The sequence below is a fragment of the Saccopteryx bilineata genome, chromosome 8, assembly GCF_036850765.1.
Source record: "Saccopteryx bilineata isolate mSacBil1 chromosome 8, mSacBil1_pri_phased_curated, whole genome shotgun sequence".
NCBI classification, from domain to species: domain Eukaryota; kingdom Metazoa; phylum Chordata; class Mammalia; order Chiroptera; family Emballonuridae; genus Saccopteryx; species Saccopteryx bilineata.
This window is the reverse complement of record NC_089497.1, coordinates 66,979,105-66,999,591: the sequence shown is the minus strand read 5'-3', so window position 1 is coordinate 66,999,591 and position 20,487 is coordinate 66,979,105. Positions and strand designations below refer to the sequence as shown.

Sequence of the window (20,487 nt, the reverse complement as noted above, 5' to 3'; positions counted from 1 at the left end):
TTGATTGATTTCTCATATGTGCCTTGATGGGGGGGAGCTACAGCAGACCGAGTGACCCCTTGTTCGAGCCAGCAACCTTGGGCTCAAGCTGGTGAGCCTTGCTCAAACCAGATGAGCCCACACTCAAGCTGGTGACCTCAGGGTTTCGAACCTGGGTCCTCCACATCCCAGTCTGATGCTCTATCCACTGTGCCACCGCCTGGTCAGGCTGTGTCTATGAGCTTTTTAAAAAATTTGTTTAATTCCTTCACTTTTTTCACCCAGCTCCCAACCCCCTTCTCTTATAACAGCTGTCATTTAGTTCTCTGTATCTGAGTCTGCTTCTATTCACATTTTTAAATTATTTCATTCTAGTAACAGTTCTGTCTTGGGAAAAAGACTAGCCTCAAGGCATTTCTGGCTGAATCTTTTCCAGTTACAGTCTCTAAACCAGTATACCACAGAATTGCTTCTTTCCACATGATGGCCTTTGTGGTAGGTGGCAGATTTCCCTGAGACTTCAAAATAGCAGGCTTTCACAATGTCCGTGGCTGACAGCCAGACCCAGCACAGTCTTGGTGTGATTTTTAGGGCTAAAGTTATTGCACCTTGTGCAATAGCTAAAGCCTGCAATAACTAGCTGAAATCCTTAAGGTTGGTCAAAAATACTTTTCATGCCAACCTGAAAGCTATCCTAAAATACATGCATGAATCTTAAAGTCTCAGAGTATACCTGGAGGGGTAAAGAACATGAAGTATTAGAAAGCATATGAAACAGGGCTTCTGTCATGAGTGTCACACATAGGGGACAGCCTGATTGCTCTACATGCAGAATTAACATCGAGATTTTGGAAGCATAATATTTTGGTGATCGGTGGTCCTGGCACCTGTGAAAGAAAGAAAGAAAGAGAGAAAGAGAGAGAGAGAGAAGGAAGGAAGGAAGGAAGGAAGGAAGGAAGGAAGGAAGGAAGGGGAAAGAGAGAGAGAGAGAGAGAGAGAGAGAAAGAAAGAAAGAAAGAGGGAAAGAATACAGACTTTATAGTCAGATGGGTCTGATTTCAAATCCTGAATCTGTGCCTTGGACAAGTCACTTACCCTCATTGAACTCCAGATACTTTTTTTTGTAAAATGGGAAACAATCTTAGCTATTTGCTAGGGAAGATGATAGCCATCCACTTATTCTTTGATTCAACATTTATAATTGCCTACCTTGTACCAGATCTTATTCTGAGACCTAAGTAGCACAATATTGAACAGGCAAAGTGAAATTTACATTCTAGTAAGGAGAGAAAGATAGTAACACGACCAAAAAATAAATTTAAAATGTTACAGTAAAATTGAAACAGGGATGAAACTGAGAGTTGTTACAGTTTCTGTGTGTCTTCTCCTTGGTTCAATCTACCTGGTAAACTGTATAGATTCTAATTTTTACAGGCCCCTTAGGAAGCATCTCATGACTAATTTTAATGGCCTAATGTGACTTTTCTGGAAATATATGCATTCAGCAAGTTGTGAAATAACATTGTTTCATTCAGTGTTCTGTTGTAACATTGATGAGATGCTGTACTGTAGGAACTTAACTTTTGCTTATATCAATTAGACCAGTGGTAGTCAACCTGGTCTCTACCGCCCACTAGTGGGCGTTCCAGCTTTCATGGTGGGCGGTAGCAGAGCAACCAAAGAATAAATAAAAAGATAGATTTAACTATAGTAAGTTGTTTTATAAAGATTTATTCTGCCAAACTTAGCAAAAATCCAACATAAAGTACTTGGTAAGTAATTATTATTATATGCTTTAATTTGTTGTAACTCTGCTTTATAAATTTTATAAAGTAAAGTTACTTCCCTACTTTATAAATCACCATTACTGTGGAGGCGTTGGACGGTTAGAAAATTTTACTATTAACAGATATACAAAAGTGGGCGGTAGGTATAAAAAGGTTGACTACCCCTGAATTAGACTATAGTAAAATTGGTTTTGTTTCACTTCACTTCACTTAAGGTTGCAGAACCTATCGATGAGGTTAAGTGAGGACTTCTGTTAAGTATCAGCAGAAGAACAAGGCCACAGGTCATACTTTTACTTTACTGTGCTGGTGGATTTAAGGCTCAGTGTAGCAGAGGGGGTGGTATGTGGGACAGGCAGATACTTACCTGCCCAGCCTCTGCCTGAGAACGTTGTGTTTCTGAATGTCTTATAGAAGTTATTCCTGGGATCTTAAGCCCTTACTGGGATCATGATTTAATGCATAAGAATTTGTGGCTTACAAGAACCAACTTTGATCCTGCCCTTCAAAAATATAACACGAGTTTGCTAAGAAAGAGTCCAAGGTGATGGATGTTGCTATTTTAAGCTTAAGCCTTCTAGGAACACCAATGTAAGTGGCAGCCTTGGTCCTCAGGCTGCCACAGCCCAGAGCTGGGTTCCCTAATAGGGGGATAAGGCACATGTGTAAGGTACTGGCTGGTAAAAGACAATGTACATGAGGTTGCCGGTTCAAAGCTCTGGGCTTGCCTGGTCAAGGCATATATGGGAGTTGATGCTTCCTGCTCCTCCCCCCTTCTCTCTCTCTCTCTCTCTCTCCTTTCTAAAATGAATTAAAAATATATATTTAAAATAAAAAAAGACAATGTACACACACATGAAAAGTTAGCTTTCAAAGCCTTATTTAGAATTTTGGAAAACCATATTCTTTTTTTTTTTTTTTTTTTTTGTATTTTTTCTGAAGCTGGAAACGGGGAGAGACAGTCAGACAGACTCCCGCATGCGCCCGACCAGGATCCACCTGGCACGCCCACCAGGGGGCGATGCTCTGCCCCTCCGGGGTGTCACTCTGCTGCGACCAGAGCCACTCTAGCGCCTGGGGCAGAGGCCAAGGAGTCATCCCCAGCGCCCGGGCCATCTTTGCTCCAATGGAGCCTTGGCTGCGGGAGGGGAAGAGAGAGACAGAGAGGAAGGAGGGGGGGTGGAGAAGCAAATGGGCGCTTCTCCTATGTGCCCTGGCTGGGAATCGAACCCGGGTCCCCCACACGCCAGGCCGACGCTCTACCGCTGAGCCAACTGGCCAGGGCCTGGAAAACCATATTCTAACGTCACATTTTCTGAAGGTGTTCTGTTATATTGAATGTGAGTCGCATAAGGATGGGGGCTCTATAATCTTTTAGAATTTGGGGTCTTATGGGGCATAACCTGGCCCTGCTCCACAGCACTCAGAAACTTCCCCGCACCTCAGTGCTCAGAATTAACACACAAAATCTCTCACAAATCTAGGGGTCCAGGCCAGAGTATTACTCTATTGCAGCCTGCTTTGACTATTTCCATTTCTGTGGCCTATGGCCACACATTTTCACACTTCATCATGTACAATGACCAGGAATATGCTGGTGGTAATTGGTACCTCTGACTTTTAGGGTGTATCTATGGGGAGAGGGAGATCTCCTGGGCCACTGGTGGATCATTTTACATAAAGAAGTTTCTCCTGCAAAGTAAATACACTGCTTACAAAAATTAGGGAATCAGAGAACGTGCAGATACTCCAGTACTTTCAGCCTTTTGTACAGTACATTTTCACCAATGAAATGAAGTTGGTTTTGCACCGCATTTGCATAATCAAACAACTTTCTTTGACTTGTCATTTGCTTTTCTGATGTTCTTGTTTAATAAAAAAAATCAAATGCTTCTTTTTTTTATTGCTTCATATTCATTTTGAAATATCCCCTAATTTTTGTGAACAGTATATATTGTTTTCCTGCTTCTGGTCTTGACCCTTAGCCCATCTTCTGTTGCTGTTATAAGAAGCAAAAATAAGGGCCAAGGTCTAGGAATGTGAGTGTTTGACTGAAGTTCCACTTGGCATCCCAAGGCCAAGCTGAGATGACCCATTTCCCTGGAGTAGAGACCTGGGCCAGCTGCCATGGTCAAAGCGCTGGCACATTGGTTTCTGGCCCTCACTGGGTTGACCAATAGGAAAGGAGAACTGTGAGGTGGGGACTGTCTGCCTTCATGAGTATCAGGCTGCTGGAAACAATCATCTCCTTCTCATTTCCGTTCTGACTGTCGCCTGTGGGTCTGATCCCACACCTGAAGGTAAGAACAATTCGATCCAAGTTTGAGGCTGGGAGTGGGCATGACTTCTCTGCAGCGGGGCCCCTGGCTGCAGTGCGCCCACACTCTCCTGTGGCAGAGGGCGGTGGTGGATACAGCCACACTCCAGCCAGGTGGTGGATACAGCCACACTCCAGCCAGGGCAGCTTCCTCAGTTCTCTCACAACTCCAAGAGAAAGGGGACTGTTTCTCTAGTCAAAGTGTCTGAGACACTCTGGGATTTTCCCCAGTTGACTCTGTGGCAAGATGCCTACCCAGAGAAAAACTTAGGGTCAGTGAGGTAGGAGGGATGGTCCAGTGATAGAGTCCAATTAGATAAGAGGAAAAGGGGATCAATCACTTCTCACAGAAAGAAGCACAAGAATAGGCAGCTGAGGAAAAGCCTGAGCCCCAGCCTCAGACTGAGTGTGAAATCTACCTCTACCAGGTGATTCTACTCTGCAAGTATTACTGAGCAGATCCTCGAGGCCAGACACTAGGTCGGATTCACAAGATACAAAGATGAATGAGACATCGTTGTTGCCTACGGATCTGGGGTATCTGTCAATATGAGAATATCTACACAGATGTGGGGATCTCTCACAGGGTAATTGAGAGTTTCAAATAAGACAAAGTGAGCAAAGGGCCTGGCATATACTGAGAGCTTATGAAACATTTTTAACAGACATTTTCTGACAGTAACAACTGGCCTTTGCAAAGCTCGGTTCTGCTCATCATCCCAGGGGGCACAGTGTCCAAGGCATCCTGGTTGTTTTCAGTTGTAGACACAGAGGTCAGAGTGTACAGGAGGCATTTTAGAAACCAGGCTCATCCTCTTGCATCAGAGGATGGGTTCCTGGTCTGGGAAGGATAGGGTTCTCAATTCAAGCCTTGCCAAGGGTGCAGCCACCTTACTGCTGGTGACTTTTTTTTTTAAGTAAGAGAGGAGATATAGAGACAGATTCCCACATGCACCCCCATGGATCCACCCGGGAACCCCATCTGGGGCCAATGTTCTGCTCATCTGGGGCTGTTCACAACAGAGCCATTTTTTTTTATCTCCTGAGGCAGAGGCTTGACAGAGCCATCCTCAGGGTCCTGGCTGATGTGCTTGAATCAATCAAGCCATGGCTGTGGGAGAGGAGGAGAAGGTGAGGAGAGGAGGGAGAAGCAGATGATTGCCTCTGCTGTGTGCCTTGACTGAGAATCCAACCTGAGACTTCCACACACAGGGTCAATGCTCTATCTCTGAGTCAACCAGCCAGGGCCTGGTGACACCTTTATTAGGGGTAAGGCTGGCTCCTTCTGACAAGTTTGGGGAGCAGGGGAGCCCTTTATGCTGGGAGAATATGCCCAAAGAAGTATGAGGGTGTTAACTTTGTTCTTGAAGTAGAAGAGAGGAAAGGAAGCTCTGCAGCTTCATTGCTGGTCCCGGTTGCCCCCTCCTTTCATTCTTGAGGAGTTGTAAAGACAGACAGGGAATTTGCTTCTTGTCCTAAGGTGCTTGCCGGGACAAATTCTCCATCTCCTTGTGAAGCGAGGAGAGCCACAGCCCCAGACACCTGGCTGAGATCAGGAGGTAGAAGCTCCAGGGACAAGAAGCTTTCAATCAGAAATTCCTTCACATGGAGAGAAGAGAGGAATTTCTAAAAATGCAGCGTGCAAATGCTCTGCTTTACCAATTTTTTAAATATATTAGTAAGCATGCATGCATGCATGTGTGCCCGTGTGCACACATGTGTGTGATTTGGGCGTGGGGACGGCTCTCCCAGGGCTAAGTGAAAGCTTTCAGGTAATCCTCTTGGAAGCTGAAGTAATTTCTGCTTCTTCCATTGAAATTGCCAGTATTCCACCATTTCTGACATTTTAAAATGCCAAGCTTATATAATTCAAGCCAAGAGCTGTATGATTTCAAGCCAGCATCTTGGTCTCCCAAGAGTCTCCGATTCTTCTATATAGTAAAGTCAAAAGCTGGGCTATGGGGAGGATTAAATGAAATAAGACTTAAAGTGCTTCATGTAATTTATACTCCAAAGTACTCTTGCCAATTTAAAAGTGTTCTCATGTCAGCCTTGGCTGGGTGGCTCAGTTGGGTACAGTGTTGTCCTGATATGCTAAGGTTGTGGGTCCAATCCCCAGTCAGTGCACATACAAGAATCAGCCAATGAATGCATAAATAAGTGGAACAAATCAATGTTTCTCTCTCTCTCTTCTCTCCTCCCCCCAAATCAGTAATAATAAAAAAAAATCAAAGTGTTCTCATGTCCTTCATCTTGCATGATCTCATTTAGCCGATTAAGAAGCTGAGTCTGAGAAACCTTTTTTTTTTTAATTTTATTTATTCATTTTTAGAGGGGAGAGAGAGACAGAGAGAGAGAGAGAAGGGGGAGGAGCTGGGAGCATCAACTCCCATATGTGCCTTGACCAGGCAAGCCCAGGGCTTTGAACCGGCAACCTCAGCGTTTCCAGGTTGACGCTTTACCCACTGTGCTACCACAGGTCAGGCTGAGAAACCTTTTAAGGGCCGTGTAATGTGATGGAAAGCTCACTGGTTAGAAGCCAGATGGGAAGCCACAGAGATCATCTCCTTAATCTCTGTTTCCCCATCCCTAAAACTGCTCCATGGAATTCTGTAAAAATTAAAATAAATAATAAATAAAATAAATACTTTGTAAAAGCTCCTAGTGTGGGAGCTAGCTTCCAAAAGGATCTAATAAATGCATCTCTTTCCTTCCCCTTAGCCTCCCATTTGTAAAAGTAGGGCTGGGGTAAGATGATTTCTAGGGTCCCTTTGTCTCCCAGGGACTTTGTAAACTGTGCATTAATGCCTTTTCCTGCTGGAAGAGTTGGCACCAGGTCTGGTGACTTCTTTCCCCTATACTGTACTGTCCCCTGCCAGTCCCAAAGGAGACCTCATCTTTGTATTTCACAAAATTTTGCTGTTGTTACTGAAATTCCAGCAGGTCAAAGTGGAATTTCTCATATATGTTAACATATGAAAATGAGAGGTCATTATATGGCCCTTGAGGATCCAAAGACCATCATGATCCTCCCCTTGTAAGATTCTAAAAGCAAACAGACCTGTGTGTGGTGTGCCCGCAAGGCCAGGGCAATAGAAGGGACTTAGCCTTTGAATTCAGAGGCGCCTCTGCATGCTTTCATTTGTTTTCCTTGGGCAGCAGTTACCGAATATCTCTGGTTCTCAGATTTTTCTTGTGAGAATTGAGTCCTACTTTCTAGAGTGGTAGGGGATGAAGTGAGATTAAAGGAGTGGTCCATAAATATTTGTTTGCTTCCTTTCTTTTCACTTATATATGTGAAACACTATCAATTTATAAAATACTTTTTATACTTGTAGTCAACTGATTTGTATAATAATAATGTGAATTAAACTAGATTTGGATTGGCCCTGGCCGGTTGGCTTAGCGGTAGAGTGTCGGCCTGGCGTGCGGGGACCCAGGTTCGATTCCTGGCCAGGGCACATAGGAGAAGCACCCATTTGCTTCTCCACCCCCCCCTTCCTCTCTGTTTCTCTCTTCCTCTCCCACAGCCAAGGCTCCATTGGAGCAAAGATGGCCCGGGCGCTGGGGATGGCTCCTTGACCTCTGCCCCGGGCGCTAGAGTGGCTCTGGTCGCAACAGAGCAACCCCCCGGAGGGGCAGAGCATCGCCCCCTGGTGGGCAGAGCGTCGCCCCTGGTGGGCGTGCTGGGTGGATCCTGGTCGGGCACATGCGGGAGTCTGTCTGACTGTCTCTCCCTGTTTCCAGCTTCAGAAAAATACAAAAACAACAACAACAACAACTAGATTTGGATTAATATCATTAATAATCACATTTGTAGACAAAGAGCTTGATGTCTAAGAAGTGAGGTGGAAACAGGAAAGTCACCCAGTGAGTTAATGGTGGAGCTATGCCTAAGAGTCCAATATTGGGCTTTGGAAGGCCAGAGTTTGATTTCAAGCTTTTCTGTGTGTAGTTCTGGGATCTTAACCTTAACAAGTCCCCTAACCTCCTTGTAGCTCACTTTCCTCATCTTTAACATGGATAGAATCAGAGCTAACAATTATTGAGCACTGACGAGTGTCAGGCACTGTTCTAAGGACATTATATGGATTATGCTATGTAAGCCTTCAACTAATATATAACTAAAATACGTTACAGGTAGGAACAAACTATTTTCACCCAAGCACTGAGATCATGGAGCATACGCTCCTTATTTCTGCTTCATACTGTCTCAAAATTTGAGAATTAAATGAGATAGTGAGATAAGGATTTTCTATAAAACAAAAATTTATAAGTGGAACTTGGCATTGAGATTCATAATCCATGTAAAAGTTATCTTGGCAAAAAAAAAAGTATGGACATCCTTGGTTTGAGTGCCAGTCAAGGCACGTAAGGGAAGCAACCTCTGCTTCTCTCTCCCTCTCTCTCCCCTTCTCTTCCTTTTTCCCTCCGTGGTTTGACTGATTCAGGCATTGGCCCCAGGCACTGACAATGGCTTGGTTGGTCTGACCATGTCATCCTCAGGTACTAAAAATAGCTTGGTGCTGAGCATCAACCCTAGATGGGTTGCCTAGTGGATCCTGGCTGTTGGGACATATGTGGGAGTCTGCCTCACTATCTCCTCTCCTCTCACCTAAAAGAAAAAAAAAAGAAAGTTTTCTTTATATGCACAATTGAGTCTTAGATCACAATTTTATTTAATAATTTTTCTGGTCCTGGCCAGTTGGCTCAGCAGTAGAGCGTCGGCCTGGCGTGCGGGGGACCTGGGTTCAATTCCCGGCCAGGGCACATAGGAGAGGCGCCCATTTGCTTCTCCACTCCCCCCCCCTCCTTCCTCTCTGTCTCTCTCTTCCCCTCCCACAGCCAAGGCTCCATTGGAACAAAGATGGCCCGGGCACTGGGAATGGCTCATTGGCCTCTGCCCCAGGCACTGGAGTGGCTCTGGTCGCGGCAGAGAGATGCCCCTGGTGGGCAGAGCGTCGCCCCTGGCGGGCGTGCTGGGTGAATCCCGGTCGGGCGCATGCGGAAGTCTGTCTGACTGTCTCTCCCCGTTTCCAGCTTCAGAAAAAATACAATAATAATAATAATAATAATAATAATTTTTCCCCTATGGAAACAGAAGTTTCAAAATGAAAGTATAACAATTACTATGTCTAAGCAAAGAGCATAGATAATTTTGGAATAATTTTTTAAAACTCAAGCTACCCTGCACTGGCCAGTTGGCTCAGTAGTAGAGCATGGGCCTGGTATGCAGGAGTCCCGGGTTCAATTCCTGGCCAGGGCACACAGGAGAAGCGCCCATCTGCTTCTCCACCCCTCCCCCTCTCCTTCCTCTCTGTCTCTCACTTCCCTCCTGCAGCCAAGGCTCCATTGGAGCAAAGTTTGCCGGGGCGCTGAGGATGGCTCTGTGGCCTCTGCCTCAGGCTCTAGAATGGCTCTGATTGCGGCAGAGCGACGCCCCAAGATGGGCAGAGCATCGCCCCCTGGTGGGCGTGCCGGGTGGATCCCGGTCGGGCGCATGTGGGAGTCTATCTGACTGCCTCCCCGTTTCTGGCTTCAGAAAAATACAAAAAAACAACAACAACAACAACAAAAAACCTCAAGCTACCCTGCACTGACTGTCAGTTGTTATCAATTACTGATTTTCCACCAAGAACTAAGTTAGAAGACAGTCTTCTTCAATCAGTCTGACCAGGCAGTGGTGCAGAGGATAGAACGTCAGACTGGCATGCAGAGGACCCAGGTTTGAAACTCCGAGGTCCAAGTTTGAGTGCAGGCTCATCTGGCTTGAGCGAGGGGTCCCTGGCTTGAGCCCAAAGAGCACTGTTTTGTGCTGGTCAAAGGCACATTTGAGAAAGCAGTCAATGAACAACTAAGGTGCTGCAATGAAGAATTGAGGTTTCTCATCTCTTTCCCTTCCTGTCTGTCTGTCCCTATCTGTCCCTCTCTCTGTCTCTCTCTGCCTATGTCCAAAAAAAAACTTTTTTTCAGTCAGAATGGGTTCTTCCCCCACCCTCCTTTCAGTACCTCCATCCAATGCCATTGACATGGAACCCCATTGTCCCTGTTAGTGGAAAATATCTGTCTGTCACACTGAAGTATTGGGACAGAATGCTATCTCTTGGGCTGGGAGAATGCACTCCCTTCAACAGTTTTGTTGTAAGCCCTCCATTGCCTACGATCTTTGGGGTCCTCTGTACCTATCTCCACCAGCTGTCTGTCTGTGGGGGAAAAATCCCCACAGCCTCATAAAATCTGCTCTCCTCCTTTCTGGAGAAAACAAACTCAAACCTCTCAGAGGTCTTCTCAGGAGTTTTAGTGCTAACCCATAATAAGAAAGTGGAGGTGACAGATAATGGGAAAGTTTATGGACATATGAAGTTTTAAAAGTCTCAGCAAGTATTCTTCCTAAATACAGATGGGCCTGGCTGGTCTCTCCTCTTTGGCTTCTCATCAACTCACCTCTCTCTTATGTTGGGACAAGCTAAACCTAAGCAGTCTTATTTAACTCCCAGCAGCTACTGAGAACACTCTCCTGAGTCCTCCAAATCCAGTAGAGGGCGACAAAGGCACATGTAGATGGTAAGAGTGAGCCTTGACTAGAGCCTCATGACCATGAAGGGGTAGCATCTTTGTCAGCACTTGTCTTGGTTGCTGAGTTATCGATCTGTCTTTCTTTTCATCTGTCCATCTCATTCTCAATTCTCACTTATCATATTTGAACTTGATAGTTGATAAGTGATGCATCAGGTCATGAAAGGATTAAAGATGTCTTTAAACAAAACAAGTAGACACAAAGAAAGAAATAGAAAGAAATCATTTGAGTATTTTATTTATGTATGTATTTTTTTCATTTGAGTATTTTAGATCACAGTTTTCACCAAAACAAATATTAAAGATAGATTAAAGAGTGAAATTTAAAATTTATCAAACAATAGAAGAAAACAAAATAGTATATTTACCAAACCCTAGCATGGGTAGGGACTGTTTAGCATTTAGAAGCAATATCTATCTATTTATCTAACTATATGTGTATATAGTTAGATAAATCAACAAAGTTGATTATATAAAAACTAAAACTTCTGTCACCTAAAAATCAAGATAAACAAAAGAATACTCTTCATACAAGAGAATATAATCATAACATATGTGACAAAGTGTTGGTAAAAGAGCTCACACAAATTAATTCAAAAAATACATTCTGTCCCTTGCCCTGGCCGTATAGCTCAGTTGGTTAGAGTATCGTCCCAAAGCTCAGAAGTTGATGGTTCAATTCCCGGGCAGAGCCCATAGAAGAACAGATCCTGTCTCTTCCTCTTACCCTTCCTCTCTCTCTAAAATCAATAAAATATACATTTTTATAAAGCACATTTTGTCCCTAATAACATAAATGACAAAAAAACCCACAAAACAAACACTAACAGAAGTATCATGAAAGAGGAAATTAAATTGCAATAGAAAATTAAATTAGACAATAGGCCTTTAATAAAATGTGTAGCTCACTAATAATCAAAGTAGTGTGGTACTATTTCTTTTGTTTACTCAACTAACTACAACAAAAAGTGTCTTTAATGATTATATCCAAAACTGGTGAGAGTAGTTAAGACAGGCTCTTCCACACACACACTGACATACTACTGAGTAACAATATGACAAACTGTAATTTGAGAAAATACATCAAAAGCATGTGATATGGGGACATGAGAAGAGGTGTGGCTCAAAGTAGCCCAGGCAAATGGTCAGTGGACATTCTCTTAGAATGTGTCTCTAGTCGTTTGACTAACCCAAGGCAAGGCTGTATGAGTGTGCGTGTGCGTGTGCGTGTGTGCATGCAATGTGCATAATATACCAAACGGCCTAACGTCACCTAAGGGAAGGGCAAAGGAAGAAAAAGCATGGGAGAAAAAAGAAGAGAACAGACATGGAAAATAAGAGAAAGGGAAGTGAAAAAGAAAATGGAAAGACCTGAGAAAGAGAAGTTAAATGGAATGAAATGATCTGAGCCAACATTCTTGGAAAGCTCAAGGGAAAGAGTCTTGATAAGTTGACTCTTGGAGCTTTCTCTGTGCCTGGTCTTGTGCTCAGATACAAGTAAATTGGGGGAGAGTTATTGTCCCCTCACTGAACTCAGAATCCTGTCAAGGGAAGAAGATTGCATACAAGGAATACAGTATGCTAAATAGTGTAAACGTCAGGGCAGAAAAAGATCTAGGAAGATTGAAATAAAAGAGTCTTCCCGGAAGAGATGAGTATGGGGAGAGCAGGTCTCAGAAGTGGACTCTGCTGCAATGGTGAGAGTCTTGCTTAGGTTCCGAATAAGTGTGCTGTGTGGGGTCTGTTCTCTCATGGCTGATCTGTTCCAGGGCTCAGGATGCTGTTGCTACGAGCTGTTCTACTGCTGCTAGTCCTGCCCAGCCATCATCTGGATGCCACTACCGAAGAGCCTGGAGTCCCGCTTCCCCTGCCCAAGGGGGTCTGCAGTGGTTGGATGGCAGGCATCCCAGGGCATCCTGGCCACAATGGGACCCCAGGCCGTGATGGCAGAGATGGCACACCTGGAGAGAAGGGAGAGAAAGGAGATGCAGGTAAGAACAAGTTATTTGGCCGTCTCCACCAGACTTCTCCTGGGTAGGGGAGGGCTTCTGGAGCTATACAAAGATGTTAGTTATTGAGTAAAGCCTAGATATAGGGAAGAAGCAAAGTATTTTTTTATGTGGCTAATAAGAAACCTGAAGTGGATTTTGGGTTGGTCTTCCAGTGGTGAGAATAGGTGGTGCCTGTAGAATCAAGTATCCTTGACTCTGCACTACCAACATTTTCTCCCCTTTCCCTTTTCCACCCCCGCCTCATGCATCCCTATTCCCTATCTGTTCATAGTCCTGTTTCTATTCATTCCCCCTTGCATCCAGTGGCATTCAACAGCACTTGATGCACTCACTCCTCCTGCGGGTCACAGTCCTGCTCCTGGAGAACTCTTGGTTCAGTTAAGATAAGTCTAATGTACAAGACTCTATGAGAGGTTCCTATAAGGAAGTCTACTCCAAATATGCCAAATTAAATGTGGACAAGCGCCAAAGCCTGGAAGAGAGGTGTGAATGCCCTCAGTGCAGACTTGGATTAACAATGAAAGCTTTAAGGAGGAGGACGGGCTTATTAAGCTAGGTCTTAAAAGATGAATGAACAGAATAAAGGAGAGAAAGCATCTTACAGAAAAGGGATAGAAGAGCAAAAGTATGATTGGTTGAGCCAACACAGCACATAGACTTGACAGGTAGAGGGGTCAATGATGGAGATTTACAGGCCATAAGGTTGAAAAATACTTATGGGGACCTGACCAGGTGGTGGCGCAGTGGACAGAGCATTGGACCGGGATGCAGAGGACCCAGGTTCAAAAACCCAAGATTGCTGGCTTGAGTGCGGGCTCATCTCGCTAGAGCATGGGCTCACTAGCTTGAGCACGGGTCACTCGCTGGCTTGAGCCCAAGGTCACTGGCTTCAGAAAGGGGTCATTTGCTCTACTGTAGCCCCCTTCTGTTGGTCAAGGCACATATGAGAAAACAATCAATGAACAACTAAGGTGCCGCAATGAAAAATCAATGCTTCTCATCTGTCCCTTCCTGTCTGTCAGTCCCTCTCTCTATCTGTCTCTGTAAGAAAAAAAAAAAAAAAAGAAAAGAAAGAAAAACATTTTGGGGAGCTTGCTTGGGGAGATGAGGAAATGGGAGTTATAACTCTCCCCTTTGGGAGTGCCCATTGGTTCTTTGCTCTGAAAGTGAAGCAGGTTGTATGTAAGGTCTATAGGGACAGTTCTTTATGTTGGAATCAACTTGGGTGGGAGTTCTGTTTCTTGTGGTCACTGAGGTTTTCTCGTTCTTTAGGTCTTGCTGGTCCGAAGGGTGACACTGGTGAAACTGGAATATCTGGGGTTGAAGGTCCCCGAGGCTTCCCGGGAGTCCAAGGCAGGAAAGGAGAACCTGGGGAAAGTGCCTCTGTATACCGTTCGGCATTCAGTGTGGGACTGGAGAACCGGCTCACTGTCCCCAATGTTCCCATTCGCTTTACCAAAATCTTCTACAACCAGCAGAACCACTATGATGGCACCACTGGCAAATTCCACTGCAACATTCCTGGGCTCTACTACTTTTCTTACCACATTACAGTCTACCTGAAGGATATGAAGGTCAGCCTCTACAAGAACGACAAGGCTGTGCTCTTCACCTTTGACCAATACCAGGACAAGGACTTGGATCAAGCCTCTGGCTCTGTGCTCCTCCATCTGGAGATGGGTGACCAAGTCTGGCTCCAGGTGTACGGGGATGGGGAGCACAATGGGCTCTATGCAGATAACGTCAATGACTCCACCTTCACAGGCTTCCTTCTCTACCATGATACCAACTGATGAGCAGTAACCCAGAGCCTCCACCGGGCCAAACAATCCAACAAAGAATAGTCATTCTTATTTAGTCGGAGAGTTCTGAACATTATTCATGCATTTACCCATCAACTCATCCATTACCTTTTTAAAAAAGTCATATACTATGTTCTCAGTCCTAAAACAAGTCTGTTTCCTGGCTTCAAGGATCTGGTACATAGTGGCAATAAAAGAATAATAGCATGTACTGGGGAGCTTCACTTACATGACAAGATAACTGACTACAAGAAAATATTTGATAGTCCATTGTTACTCCTCATGTTTATGCCAATCCTGTGAGGTACACAGAAAAGATATTATTCTCTTCTTTTTCACTTGGGATCCTTAGGCTTAGAGAGTTAAGTTAATACCTGAGTTCACACAGGTATTAAGTGGTGGAGCTGGAAATCACGCTAAGGGCCATGGACCTTTTTTGTTATACTGTGTCTTCTTTTAGGAATACTTGGCTTTTTTGAGATGTTGGTAGGAGGGGGTCTCTCATCCTTCTCACCCGAGGGCTTCTGGTCTTCATCACTAGTAGAACTCCCTCACAGCAGATGGTTCTACGACCAGGTCCCGTTTCAGCTGGGCCACTCAATGGCCCCTGCATTTCTCTTTCCTCATGCTCTTCTCTGTAATGCAGAAAGATAGCTCCATTTCCACATGCTGAAATCTTCCCTGCTCCTCAAAGCCACCTGGTCAGCTTCCAGGAAGCTTCTCTGATCTTATACCCTTCCCTGCAAACCTCCTTCGCATGCTGTACCCCTGTGCTTCTTCATGTGTTATCCTGGATGACAGTCATGGAAGACATTCTTCTCCCACCCTCCCAGGCCAAGAATGGCTTCCTGGAAAGACCATGTTTCCTTCCCATCTGAGTCCACTTGCTGGTCCTTGATGAATGCCTCATGAAGACCAACTTCTTGAATTTCACATCTACCCAGAATCAACTCCATTTCAACCTCTTCATACCTACAAAACATTATCTACAAATTCTTATCTATAAAAATATTGTTAGTTTAGGAACTCCTTGATTTTTCAGTACATAATTCTTTTTTCTACTGTACAGTTTGAATACTTTTCAGAGTGGTTTAGAATGACTTTGCTTTCTAGAACTCTTGAAGAATTTTTCCTCAAGGAGGTAGCTTGAGCTTGAAGCAAAACCCACAGAGGAATTGGAAAACCATTCCTTCCTTGAGTACCAACTTGGTCTGGGAAGACCTGGGCCTTCTGAATCTACTCTTGTCCTTTAAGAATTATATATATATAAAAAAAGGAAAGAAAACAATAATTGTCTGAGATAATATGATAATTAGCTTGATTGTGGTGATTATTTCACAATGTATATTTATATTGAATTATCAAATTGTGCACCTTAAATATATCATATATAACTTTTAATTGTGAAATATTCCTCAAAAAGAAAAAAAGAATTACAAGTAGGTGATACTGGTAAACATACTCTCAAGAGACAATAGCTTGACTAATGCTCTTCAAATGTTTTAACAAAAGCAAAGTTAATAGCGTTCTGTATAAATATAGAAGTGGAAGACCTATTTCTTTTGCTTACAGTTTTAAATTCTGAATGATTCTTTTTTATACTTGTGTTGCTATTCATTAATTGATTATTATTTCTACATATAAAACCTTTTTAAAAAATTATTTTCTACAAGTAAGATACTGTCCAGCATTAAAAGTAAAAGCATTTGTATCACATGCCTTTTGTTTTTATTTTTGGAGAAAGACACAGGGTTTACAGAGGGTTGAAGGAGTAAACCTTGTCAGAACTCTGGGTTTTGAACGACAGAAAATCCAACTCAAACTAAAAAAAAAAAAAAAATTCCCTGCATAATGGAGAATACCAGAGCTGTTTTGTCAAATACAGGCTCAAATGTTACCATTAAAGACCCTTTTCGGCCCTGGCCAGTTGGCTCAGTGGTAGAGCGTTGGCCTGGCGTGTGGGGGACCCGGGTTCGATTCCCGGCCAGGGCACATAGGAGAGGCGCCCATTTGCTTCTCCACCCCTCCCCCTCTCCTTCCTCTCTGTCTCTCTCTTCCCCTCCCGCAGCCAAGGCTCCATTGGAGCAAAGATGGCCCGGGTGCTGGGGATAGCTCCTTGGTCTCTGCCCCAGGCGCTAGAGTGGCTCTGGTCGTGGCAGAGCGACGCCCCGGAGGGGCAGAGCATCGCCTCCTGGTGGGCAGAGCGTCGCCCCCTGGTGGGCGTGCTGGGTGGATCCCGGTCGGGCGCATGCGGGAGTCTGTCTGACTGTCTCTCCCTGTTTCCAGCTTCAGAAAAATACAATAAATAAATAAATAAAGACCCTTTTCTCTCAGTCTTCCTACTCTGTCTTCAACAGTGTAGGCTTCACTCTCAAGCTACACCATGCAGTTCTGGCTCTCCCTCTTGATATTGAAAAAAAATGTAGCCTGCCTCTCACCACATCATCTAGCCAAAGGGACATCCTTTTTTCTGGTGCATCCCAGGAGCAGAACGAAGTTTTCTCTTTGGAAGCCTCAGCAAGTATGTCATTGCATCTCATTGGCTTTGGCTAAGTTGTATGCCCATCTCTGACCAATCACTGGAGTCACGAGAATGGACTATACTTATAGATTCTAGTTGATCATGGCTCAATATGGGGAAGGAATATTTTCCCTAAAACAAAATCTGGATACAGTTACCAGAAGTGAAATAACAGATGATGAATATAAAAACAACATTTGTGCCTTGGCCAGTTGGCTCAGTGGTAGAGCATCTGCCCAGCGTGTGGAAGTCCTGGGTTCAATTCCCAGTCAGGGCACACAGGAGAAGTGAACATCTGCTTCTCCACCCCTCCTCCTCTTCCTTCTCTCTATCTTCTCTTCCCCTCCCACAGCCATGGCTCAGTTGGAGCAAGTTGTTCCTGGTGCTGAGGATGGCTCCATGGCCTTGCCTCTGGTGCTTAAAGAGCTTGGTTGCCAAATAACAGAGCAACAGCCCCAGATGAGCAGAGAACATTGCCCTGTAAGAGGTTTGCTGGGTGGATTCTGGGAGTCTGTCTCTTTGCCTCCTTGCTTCTAACTCAAGAAAAAATAAATAAAAATTTAAAAATCTGTTCACAATACTGTTAATGTTATGTTTGAGTTTCCTAAGGTTTCTCAGAAAGATAAGGAAAATTGATTATCTTTAAAATTTCATTAAATAGATAATGTCTAACCGTGCTCACAGTTGTGCATCTGGCTAAAATGGGATCCCCTCAGCCCTAGACACAATGTCACATTCTCTCTTAACTCTCTAAAGGAGGTTAATTTCTTTGTGGAAACATAGAGAGCCAATCTTCATAACACCTCCTGAGAGAAACTGTGGCCAAGATTTTTGGATTAATGGTTCTATGAGATTCAACTGTAAGTGTGGATTTTTCTATTTCTCTTCAGTTCTGTCAGCTTTTGCTTTAAGTATTTTGGAACTGTCTTGTTAGGTACAACCACAGTTAGTATTACATTTTCTTGGTGAACTTGCCCTTTGTCATTATATGATGTCTGTCTTTTTATCTCTGGTAATTTTTCCTATTCTGAAGCCTAGTTTTTCTGAAATTAATATAGGCACTCTAGCTTTCTTTTCATTATTGTTTGAATGGCATGTCTTCTTCCATCATACTACTTTAAATCTATTTGTATTATTATATTTAAAATACATTTTTTTATAGGTTGCCTGTGATTGGGTCTTCTTTTTCACCCAATCTGAAAACCTCTTTTTTTAAAAATTTTTTTAAATTCATTTTAGAGAGGAGAGAGAAAGGGAGAGAGAGAGAGAGAGAGAGAGAGAGAAGGTGGGGAGAGCTGGAAGCATCAACTCCCATATGTGCCTTAACCAGGCAAGCCCAGGGTTTCGAACCAGCGACCTCAGCATTTCCAGGTCGATGCTTTATCCACTGCGCCACCACAAGTCAGGCTGAAAACCTCTTTTAATTGATGCTTAAACAATTTAACATAATTGTTGTTATGGTTGAATTTAAAGCTATTGTTTTTTTTGTTTTCTATTTACCCCTGTGGTTTATTCTTTTTCCTGGCTTCTTTTGGATTATTTGAATATTTCACAGTGTCTCATCTTAATTTATTTGTTGGCTTTTTGGCTGTATGTCTTTGATGTGTTTTTTAGTAGTTGCTCAAAGGATAATAATATATATACCTAACTATTCCCTGTCTACAAAGAACTAATATTTTACCATTTCAAGTAAAATATAGAGGCCTATAACCACACAGGTTATGTTACAGTTGTCATATATATTAAATCTAGCTACATAGAAACATTATAAACAATGTTATAATTTTGGCTTTCAATAGTTATATTTTGGAGAATATAAGAAGACAAAAGAACTCTGTTTATACAAATAAGATCATTTTTCTTGTTCTTACTTAATTACTTAAATTTATATTTTCCTCCAGTATAAATTCCTCATTCGGAAAAATTTTCTTTAACATTTTATTTTTAAATTCTAAATTTTTTTTTTTTTTTTCTGAAGCTGGAAACGGGGAGAGACAGTCAGACTCCCGCATGTGCCCGACTGGGATCCATCCGGCACGCCCACCAGGGGCAACGCTCTGCCCACCAGGGGGCAATGCTCTGCCCCCTCCGGGGCGTCACTCTGCCGCGACCAGAGCCACTCTAGTGCCTGGGGCAGAGGCCAAGGAGCCATCCCCAGCGCCCGGGCCATCTTTGCTCCAATGGAGCCTCGGCTGCAGGAGGGGAAGAGAGAGACAGAGAGGAAGGAGGGGAGGGGGTGGAGAAGCAGATGGGCACTTCTCCTATGTGCCCTGGCCGGGAATCGAACCCAGGTCCCCCGCACACCAGGCCGACGCTCTACCGCTGAGCCAATTAACATTTTATTTTTAAAAAGTTTGCTGGTGACACATTCTTTTAGTTTCCTTTCCTCTGACAATGTTTTTATTTTGCCTGTATTCTTGAAGGTTATTTTTGTTAAATATAGAATTCTGAGTTGACAGTTCTTTACTTTCACCTATTTATTTACTTATTTTATTTTATTTATTTATTTATTTATTTATTTATTTATTTTCTCGTGCTTTGAAGATGCCTCAGTCTTTGGGCTCTATGGTTTCTGACACAAAATCTATAGTCTTAGTTTCCCTTATGTATAATTGATTTTTCTTATGGCTTCTTTCAAGATTTTTTCTTCACCTTTGGTTTTCAACAATTTGATTATGGTGTGCTTGGGTATAATTTTTTTTTTTTACCTGATTAGAATTTATTAAGTTTCTTAAATCTGGAAACATATGTCTTCCCCTAAATTTGGAAAGTTTTCTGACATTATTTCTTTAAACGTATTTTCTGAATCAATTTATTTTTTCCTACTGAGATTCCAATAATATGAATGTTAAATTGACAAGTCTCTGAGGTTCTCTTAATTTTTTTCAATCATTTTCTTTCTATTCTTTTATTTCTTTACTTTTGAGAAAGAGGAAGGGAGAGGAGGGAAGAGAAAGAGAGAGAGAGAAAAGCATTGATTCATTGTTCCACTTAGTTGTACATTGATTGCTTCTCAAATGTGCCTTCACTAGGGCTCAAATCAGTGACTTCAGGTTTGAGCCGGCACCCTCAGGATGAGCCAGTGACCCCAGGATCAGAATCAGCAATGCCAGAATTGGGATTGGTGACACTGAGCTGAAAGTGGCAACCTGGGCTGGAACTGGTAACCCAGGCAGAGATCCATGCCCACAGTGCTCCCAGCAGATGCTCTATCCACTGTGCTATGATCCAGGACCTCTTCCAGTTCTTTAACTGCATGATTTCTATTGCTCTATCTTGAAGTTCTCTTCCTCCATCATCTCCATTCTGCTATTTGAGTTCATCTGGTACATTGTTAATTTCAGATATTGTATCTTACAGTTTAAAATTTTCATTTAACTTTTTCTTTAAAAATTATCTTTCTCTGCTGAGAACTTTTATCTTTCCATTTACTTCAAAAATGTTCATCTTTACCTCATAGTTATAATAGATGTTTTGTTTTTTTTTTTAGACT

At 43.2% G+C, this 20,487-nt stretch overlaps 1 protein-coding gene and 1 pseudogene across 1 annotated transcript; both read left to right on the top strand.

The window, feature by feature from the left end:
- Positions 1 to 751: 751 nt before the first annotated feature.
- Positions 752 to 869, top strand: LOC136312406 (U11 spliceosomal RNA; annotated as a pseudogene).
- Positions 870 to 3,949: 3,080 nt separating this feature from the next.
- Positions 3,950 to 16,184, top strand: ADIPOQ (adiponectin, C1Q and collagen domain containing). Its single transcript, XM_066241878.1, has 3 exons — positions 3,950 to 4,066; positions 12,429 to 12,650; positions 13,944 to 16,184. Exons 2-3 carry the CDS (start codon positions 12,437 to 12,439, stop codon positions 14,462 to 14,464), a joined length of 735 nt encoding a protein of 244 aa, XP_066097975.1. The 5' UTR covers positions 3,950 to 4,066; positions 12,429 to 12,436; the 3' UTR covers positions 14,465 to 16,184.
- The last annotated feature ends 4,303 nt before the right edge of the window (positions 16,185 to 20,487 follow it).

What these genes read in the sequence shown, in the direction of transcription:
- ADIPOQ (XM_066241878.1), top strand. Translation starts at nt 12,437, where the DNA reads ATGCTGTTGCTACGAGCTGTTCTACTGCTGCTAGTCCTGCCCAGCCAT. An exon ending in GGGAGAGAAAGGAGATGCAG is followed by an intron (nt 12,651 to 13,943) that starts GTAAGAACAAGT and finishes CTCGTTCTTTAG; the next exon opens with GTCTTGCTGGTCCGAAGGGT.